General features: G+C 42.2%; 1 protein-coding gene across 1 annotated transcript in view; it reads right to left on the bottom strand.

The window, feature by feature from the left end:
• The window catches only part of rab3gap1 (RAB3 GTPase activating protein subunit 1), a 120,184-nt gene that overhangs the window by 93,357 nt on the left and 17,139 nt on the right, over positions 1–9,688 (bottom strand). The window contains 1 exon segment of the mRNA XM_086091727.1: positions 9,427–9,526. Coding sequence (XP_085947853.1) covers positions 9,427–9,526 — 100 coding nt within the window.

Genomic DNA, 9,688 nt, shown 5'->3' on the forward strand with positions numbered 1-9,688 from the left:
ACTAGAACAGAGAATTGAAGTCATTAAATTAGGTATTGTAAACCTAAGTGACTAGATGTACCATTGATTGTAATTAGGTAAAATAGAAAAGTGATTTCACCCCATCATTACTCTTGATATAAGTCATCTTTTAGACCTTAATAAAAAGCCCACATCATTTACATAGTTAAAACATTTTAAACATTCAATGCATTGATGGACTTCTGTCTGTGTGCGTATGAAATGACTGATTGCCTCGCAAGAGACATCCATGTTTACATTCGCATTAGCGGCTAACTGCTAACGTTGGAGACGGCCGTATCATACAGTGACGGTATAATTAACTAGCAGTTTCTTGGCCTCCTTACTCCTTAACGCCCAATTCACACAGACTGGGGGTGGGGGGGGGTCGCGGGGGGAGCGGGGATGTGGATCGGTGGGGTGCCTGGCGGGCCTGCAGTGCACCGTCCTGCTGCGTTGGGTTGGGGGCGCGGGCCGTGTTGGGGTGGGGGGCGCTCCTGCTCCTGGGTTTGCTCTCCGGCCGGTGTCCCCTGCGGGGCCCGGGGGTTGTCCCTTGGCGCGGCCGTGGCCTGGGGGGCCCTGAGGTGTTGCGCTTGCTCTGTCCTGGCAGGGGTCGACGGCTCCCCTCTTTGGTGGAGATTTTCATGCATGCCAGATCCACCACACCAGCTCTCTATCGAAACTCAGACACAATCTGCTTCTTCCTCTGGTCGTTGAATCGGTGGAGGCTGGTGTCTGTGGATCTCACTCTGCTTCGTCTGTCCTTCCTTCCTTTCCTCAGTCTCTCCTTTGGTCTCTTGAGGTCTCCCTGATTTGTGGGAATTTTGATGTTTCTGGAGTTGGTGAAAGACTCTGGTTGGTAACCCGGTGGGTGGTGTCTGGTCGGTGCTGGATTTCACTTTACTTTCTTTTCTTTGGTCCTTCCTCGGGTCTCCTGACGGCCTCACGACTCTGGCTGGATTCTGAAGTGTTCGGTTTAGGTGAACGGTATGGGATTTTTTAATAGGTTTTAGGTGAACTAATGAATACACACTCACACACACATGCACATACACATACTCACCCACTTACAAAATAAACATTAATAAAAAAATAAAATAAAAAATAAAAATAAAAAAGAGAGCAATGATGATGAAATGTCAAATCGGTAAAATTACCGAATGAACAATACTGAGCTCTCCAGGAAAGGAAAGGAAAAAAAAAAGAAAGAAAGAAAAAAAACAATACATAAAAAAAGGAAAAAAAAGTATTTGTGTCTATTTTCGTTTTGCAGCAATTAGCATTAGAATATAGCTAAGTTCCATCATTATTCACAGAGCTGTTGAAAACACTGGGAAAAAGCAACATGGCCCGGGCTGATCTCTTATGCTCTGCTGCCACCTGCTGGCAGTTTTTTAAAATAACTACTAACGTTTTAAGTGATCTCTTCAGGTCAGAAGCTGGATCAAAGCCTTCTGTATGTTCTAGCATAAAAAACATTAATATGTTTTTGGGAGTGAAGGACAAAGTATTTAAAAAAATGTTTGTACGTTTTTGGGTTTGAATGAGTTAATTTGCAATTGAATATGATTCCGGGATGGGGAAAAAAACAAACGTCCACAAAATACCGTGGATCGTAACATTGAGTAAAGTTAAACGACACGCCACCACGCGGTTCGAAGGTCAATTTCAAAATAAAAGCCTACCAGGGCTATTACATTGACATCAATGTATTATAATTGGTAACCTTTTATTTTTTAAGTTGACCTTAGCAGTGCGTAGTGGCCGTCTTGACTAGTTCTCGCACTTATCCGAAATGCGTCTGTAACGAATATTGCCAGTCACCCTCAATTTTTTTTTTGTTCTCCTTTCCTCAAACATTTCACTCTTGGAAATATGCGCAAGGCCAACCTTGGGTGGGGTCGAGAGGTCTCAATTCTCCCCCTTTTTAACCTCCGCCAGAGACGGAAGGCATTCCGCACTTTTGAAGTCAACCACCGGCCATGTCACCAGGATGTGAATGTTTGCTTTTCACCAGCCAGAACCACGAGTTTATGGCACCAAAGTATTTTATCGCAAAGCTCCATCTCCTCCCCTGTCGAGGTTGTTGATTAAATCATAGATAACAACAAACCAGATGGTCTATTTAAACCCAGGTCAGTCACATTCAAGCGTTCTTAAAAGTTACATGTGACTACATTGCCTTCAAGTGGGGACGATCGGAACTGCCCTCACATGGAACACCTATGACCCACAAAGCAATCTTACACATTTTACCTAAGAAATTCATCATATACAAGTGAAATTACGCACAACTGAATGTTTCACACCGTGTATGTTTTTTTTCTTTGTTTGGAAAAGAATGTCATATGTATTTCCACCTCAAGAGAGTTCTTAGATACTCCGCAAAGAACGAAATGATCTCCTGATGCATTATTAGTCGATATGGGTAACTATAACGTGTTTTGCTTGGAAGAACTTGACTTGCCAGCCTGACCAAATGTATTTATTAATTCTTTAAATAATTTGAGTTTAAAAGGTCTTAGAGTTGAGTCGCGTCAAAGAGGGAGGGGTCGGTCCTCCCTTCTTGAACACGCCCCACAACTTTAAAACAGCAGACGCGAGTTTTGTTCGTTCTCTCGTTTTCCGCCGCTGTTCCTGTTTATTATCCACCTTCTCCCCTCCGTCTGGCCCCAAACTGACAAAAAGACTTCCCGATGCCGTGCCACGTTCTCAACCACGTGGCATCTTTGTTCCCTTAACGACCGAGTGTCCCGGACTTGGCGATCGCACCGCCGCCGCCGTGCACCAAATCCCGGCGTGCGCCCTCACTGTCAGACGGACACATCTTGTTGGTTTTTTCATTTTTTTCTTTTTTTTTGTGTTCGTCTCACCTCGGCAACAGTCGCCGACGAACTTTTCCGTGACCCCGTGTGTCACCCAGCAACCACAGTTGAACGAACACGCGCAATTCCTCAGCGTCAAATAGCACCTGCTCCCAGTGACCCATCGCAGCGAGAGCTGGTTCAACGGCTGGTCTCCCTCGGAAAACACACACGCGCAGCGGATCTCGGCCTCAGTAGCGGGTTTTGGCCAGCTGATACGCGGATCTTCTCGCGCGCCGAGAGGACAACTCTGGCTGAAGTCCTGACCGCGCCTGAGTCGAGCTGTGTCGCTCCTCGTCCAACTGTGGAACAATTTTTATATTTTGTTCTTTTTGCTTTGTTTTTTTTTGGAGCAGTTATTTTTTTCTTCAACCGATTTTCCCTCCGTCCGCTCGATCCAACTCACTCCAGTAAGTTGCACGTCTCAGAGCCAATTTGACATATCGCTGGTGCAATTTCCATTTCAAATATCTCACAGATTTGGCAAGTCAAACCTTTCCTTTCTACCTTGTTAAATTGTTCCTTTCTTATTTCTATTAGTTTTAGATTTATCCATTTTCTTTCCACCGTATGATAGTTAGATAGGCAGCATTTTGATTATGTAGGTGTAACCGTAGTGAATAAATGCATGATTTTTAAAAAATCTAATTCAGTCTCAATCGTGCTTGTGTCCGAGTGGATTAGTAATCCTTTTAGTAATACAAATAACCACAAACATTGAATGTGGCGACTTCAGATTATGGATAAATAAACGAGTATTTGCTGTGATCGCGAGATGCTGTGACTATCGCGAGACCAACAGCGAGACCGGGAATACCCAACATGGCGGCGCCCTGCCGCTAAGATAGAACTAGCTCTATTATGCAAAACCAAATCCGAATTTAACCACCATATATCTTGGCTTTTCTCTTCTCTCTTTCATCCGGCAGATTTGGAATACCACCCAGCGTGAAGGATCTTGAACGTTTCATCGACGGATATTTTTACAGCTGCACGATGGGAGGATCCTTCCTTCGAGAAACCTTCCAAGAAGAGAATAAATGAATCAGCAACGGACACGGACGATCTAACCACTACGAACGTTTCGGTCAGTATGCTGGACTCCATAAATAAGAAAACTAGATGTCCTCTGCCTCATCGGCGAGGACGTTAAAGAATTAAAGGTAAGCTTGGAATTCGTCCGCCAACAGGTAAGTGACCTCCAACGAGATAATGCCAAGTTACGCTCTTCACTCGCGGCTGTTTCAGCCGAGTTGGAAACTATTAAAAAGGAGAATAAAACGCTAAAAGAAACTGTTTTGGATGTCCAATCCCGTAGCATGTGGGAGAATTTAATATTCTCAGGCATACCTTAAATAAAAAATTATGACGATGTCGTTAAAAATTCCTCAGAAGACGGTAAATAATATCTCTTTTCACCAAGTACATCGGCTTGGAGCCCGTAGGGGCAACAAACCCCGTCCTATTTTCGCTAAGTTTGAGCATTTTAAACAGAAATAATTTGTTAAAAGTAAAGGACGGGAGCTTAAAGGGACCTCTTTTGGAATGAATGACCAATTCCCGAGAGAGATTAATGAGCGGCGAAAGGTACTGTTTCCTATAATGAGATAAAATAGGCAGGAGGGTAAATGGACTACGATAGTCATTGATAAGCTATAACATCGATGGCCAACTATTCCGGAACCTCAACTCCACTCCCTGGCTGTTCTAATTGGCATTGGTGGAACTAAACTTTGTTTGATTATTAGATGTATACATATACTGTATATGTGGTTATAAAACCTAAAATATGAATACTCATTTTGTTTAGGCTATATTACAAATATAATATTAATACATAACTACATCTAAAATATATTTAAACAAAAAATCTCGCTTAGGTTATCAGTTACTGGTGTATTGTTTATGTTTAATCCCCCGCTAATTTCCTTCACTTTCACCTCCCTGCCCGTTATATTTACTTACACGTTACCTCATATTTTACACAAATTACATAAACCACCTAACCACTTTGATTCTATCCTATAACATGCCAATATTAACAAATAGCCTATACAGATATATACACAGGACTAAGTCTATATTGTTTGTATGCATAAATTAGTTCTGGTTTCCTGGAATGTTTGTGGCGCTCGCTCACAGGCAAAAATAATTTAAAAATTGACCATCTCTTAAAATTAAAAGCAGATATTTGTCTCCTACAAGAAACCCACCGACAAAAATCTGAAGAAAAATTACTTATTGATAAGAATTTTAGTCAAGCGTACTCTTATACCAGTAGACAAAGAGGAGTCTGTATACTCATACATAATAAATTATTCTTTACTTTAAATAATACAATAACAGACCCAGAGGGTCGGTACATTATTATTCATGTGACTATATTTAATAAAATATATACATTTGGTAATTTATATGCCCCTAATAATGATGATCCGGCCTTTTTCCATGAATTTTTCTCTATTATTTTTGGAGGAGACTTTAACACAGTCTTTTATCCGTTAATAGATCGTTCTAATAATACAACATGTATAAAGGGATTACAATCTACTAAAGTAATAGGGGAATATATGGATGATTTTGGCCTCGTCGACAGCTGGAGACTTAGAAGGAATTTACCTTAATTTTTGCTGTGCACCGGTCTTTTTGAATAATTGATTTTTTTTCTTACAAACAACTCTATTGCTGATAAAACTGTTACAAAAATACATCCTATTATTATTAGCGACCATGCACCAGTCTCCCTTACCCTACAAGTTGTTTTACACCTTTAAACAACCCCCGACATGGCGTTTTAACATCTCACTGCTAAACGACGCAGAGTTTGACAAAATTTTAAGAAGAGAGTGGGCAGACTTTTTGGAAATAAATGACTCTCCAGACTTATCTCCATCTCTTCTCTGGGAAGCGGTAATTAGAGGTAAAATTATATCATATTCATCTTTTTGAAAATTTGAAAAAGACTTGGAAGATAAAATTAAACAACTGACGGATGAGTACGCAATAAACCCAAATAACCATATATGGACTGACTTACAAAATACAAAAATACAGTTAGACGATATGCTATCTAAAAAGACAGAGTTTATAATACAACAATTGAGATACAACAACTTTGAATGTAATAACAAATCTGGTAAATTTCTTGCAAACCAACTTCAACGCAATCGGGAAAAATCTCTTATAACGGCTATTAAAGAGACAACTGGGGAATGCACACAATCACCAGAAGAAATTAATCAAATTTTTTATAACTATTATCGCAACCTATACTCAGAAACTAACAAGCCTAACCCTGAGCATATTGAAGCATTCCGCAGTAGCTTAAATATACCTCAGTTAACTACTGAATAGAAAGATATGTTAGATGTGCCACTTACTATAAACGAGCTGTACGGTGCTCTAGATAGTATGCCTAATGGCAGAGCACCTGGCCCGGATGGATATCCGGCTATTTTTTTAAGCACTTTTGGTTAATGCTTGCTCCACTATTCTTAAGAGTGGTAACAAAAATTTAAACTAATTGTTACATACGCCCACACATGAATACAGCACCAATTAAACTTTTATTAAAGCCAGAAAAAGACCCCACCCTTCCATCAAGTTACCGTCCGATTTCACTAATTAACACTGACATTAAAATTATCACTAAGGGCTATCGCATCTAGACTAGAAACAGTAATCTCGACATCATTCATAGCGACCAAACAGGCTTTATTAAAGGTTGTCACTCTTCTAATAATATTAGGAGGCTCTTTAACCTTATTAACATGTCACAACGGCATGATAAAGGCAGTTATTATATCATTGGATGCAGAAAAAGCTTTCGACAAAGTTAACTGGTCCTTCCTCTTCGCTGTTTTAAATACATTTGGCTTTGGGAAGTAATTTATTCACTGGGTGTCAGTATTATATGATTCTCCTAAAGCTACAGTTACTACTAATGGGATTATATCTCAGAGTTTTACTCTACAGAGAGGCACAAGACAGGGATGCCCACTGTCCCCTTTATTATTTGCAATATTTATTGAGCCGCTTGCATTAGCTATACGCCAGGAAAGAAGGATTCAAGGAATTCACTCTGGGGTAACATTTACATTATCTGTAAGTTAAAAGTATTATAAAGAAACAAATTCCAACACGTCGGGGCACGCTCCAACCACCTGTTTTAGCTAAAGATATTACCAAGCTTTCTCCGACAACAACAAAAAAACTCTCAAAAATATATAAGTTACTTTCGTATACTGATAAAATGTCTTTACCCATCTCAAAATGGGAAACAGACTTGTCTATAGCTTCGGAATCTGACTTTTGGATTCAAGTTTGTGATAACGTATTTTAAATGACAAAACACACAAATTTACAACTTATCCAATATAAAATAATTATTATCATAGATTATATCATACATTACTCAATATATGATGAAGAAAATGGGACTCTCAGACTCCGACATTTGTCTCCAGTGTTTACAAGACACTACAGACACTTATTTTCATGCTTTATGGTTATGCACTCCGGTTATGCATTTCTGGACTAAAGTCTTAGAAAAACTTTCCGCTATCTTGGACTGTAGGATAACTTTATCTCCAAACTTGTGTTTGCTAGGTGACCTAACAACAAATGACTTACCACATAAACAATTTCAATCTACACTTGTAGCCCTTACTATCACGAAAAAAAAAAAAAATCTTGTTAACTGGAAAAATAAACTTTGAATATCGACCAATTGTCTAACCTCCTCACAAATCACATTTTAATGGAAAAAATATCTGCCTCAAATAAAAACCAAATATCAAAATTTATAGAAACATGGTCTACGTATATAGAATCTTTTAATCTAAATCTGGTTACTTGATTCTGCCTGTTAGCGAGAGCCACCACATCGCGATAACTTACATTGCTGTTTCTGTATTTGGCAATTTGTAACTAATGGTTGTGTTTTTATAGTCAGGAACCCAGTTGCTGCCAGCAGGATTGAGCAGACTACATCAAATGACACCTTACGGTCACCAACTCCTCAAGATTCACTTCCAATGGGCACTAAGGGTTAATATTCGGAATCACTGCATGCCAGTGGGTTAACGCTATAGGTGCTGTCCCCCCTGGCTGAGCGTGGGCGGCTCTGCCCCTCTTTTGGCTGCTGGGTGGCGGCTGCGTCTTGGCCGTTCCCTGGGTCTCTTGGGGGGTGCTGCGTTGCGGTGCTCTCCCTGGTGTGCGGGAAGGCGCCACCCTGGCGCGGTCCGTCGCTCTGGGCCCGGCGACGCGGTTCGGGGCCTGTGGGCCTCCGGGGTGCCCCCGTGGCTCCCTCTTCCCCTTCCTCTTCCCCTCCCTCTTCCTTCCCCTTGCTGCCTCTCCCTCCTTGCCTCTCCCCGCCCATCCTCCGCCTCCCTGTCCCTTCTCCCTCGTTATCCTTCCTCCTCCTCTCCCCCTCTCTCTGCGGCCCTGCATCCAGGGGGAGCGGGGGCTGTGGGCCGGTGGGGTGCCTGGCGAGCTTGCCGTGCCCCGCCCGTCCTACTGCGTTGGGTTGGGGGCGCGGGGTTTGTCCCTTGGCGCTGTCGTGGCCTGGGGGTCCCTGGGGGGTTGTGCTTGCTCTGTTCTGGCCGGGGTCGACGGCTCCCATCTTTGGTAGAGGTTTTCATGCATGCCAGATCCACTACACCAGCATCTATCGAAATTCAAACACAATCTGCTTCTTCCTCTGGTCGTTGAATCGGTGGAATCTGATGTCTGTGGATCTCACTCTGCTTCATCTATCCTTCCTTCCTTTTCTCAGTCTCTCCTTTGGTCTCTTGAGGTCTCCCTAATTTGTTGGAATTTAGATGTTTCTGGGGTTGGTGAAAGACTGGTTGGTAACCCGGTGGGTAGTAGAGAATGTCTGGTCGGTGCTGGATTTCACTTTCCTTTATTTTCTTTGATCCTTCCTCGGGTCTCCTGACAACCTCACGACTCTAGCGGAGCGGCGAGGGCAACCGCGCCCACCTCACCTCCAGCCGCGTGGTGGTGCGGAACACTGGGGGCGCAAGGGGAGATGGGAGCACCAGGAGACGGGCGGCACCCCCGAACCCCAGGCCCGGCAGGGAAAGGTCCCGGTCGTCACGCTAGCGTACCTAGTTAACCCGGTGGGCCAGCTCTAATGTTAATCTGATATTGCCTCAAGGGCCAAATTAAATTACACGGGGGGCCACATTTGTTTGACACCCATGGTCTAAACAAAGTTAACATTTTCGTTTCATATTAACTCCGATGAATAATACACCCCCTCGATTTGGGATCATATTTTTGGGGGAAACAATGGGTATTATTCCCAGAATTTTTTGGTATTACAAAAATAATTGTGATTAATATTTTTTTCTCATGGAAGAGCCCTAATGTATACATTAGGGCTCTTCCAGTAATAAATGGCAGTTCAATGGAGTTAAAAAGAAAAGTGTAGGTCAAGAAAGCTGAGCATTATGTGTGTGTGCGTGTGTGTGTGTGCGTGTGCGCGTGTGCGCGTGTGTACGGGGAATTGTGAATGCAAACAAAATAGAGCTATTTGAAAATCACTATATAAACCTACCTGGAGGCTGCAGTGGCCAATAATGCTGCTGCCAGTCTTGAAGAATGTAAGTAAAACGGATTGCAATGTTGATTGGTGGCAAAGGGTATATGGTGTATCCCTAAAAAGATGGAGAGAAGTCAATTGTGGCAACACTGACAAATCCCGAGCAGTTACCGCTGCAAGGTCCCTATGGTACAAAAATAAATCATCATTATTATTATTATTATTATTATTATTAGGGCCCAGGCAGCTACCGCTGTGAGGTCCCAAAATAGAGATT

The sequence above is a fragment of the Leptonotus elevatus genome, chromosome 12, assembly GCF_054856555.1.
Source record: "Leptonotus elevatus isolate MCC_2025b chromosome 12, RoL_Lele_1.0, whole genome shotgun sequence".
In the NCBI taxonomy this organism is placed as follows: Eukaryota; Metazoa; Chordata; class Actinopteri; order Syngnathiformes; family Syngnathidae; genus Leptonotus; species Leptonotus elevatus.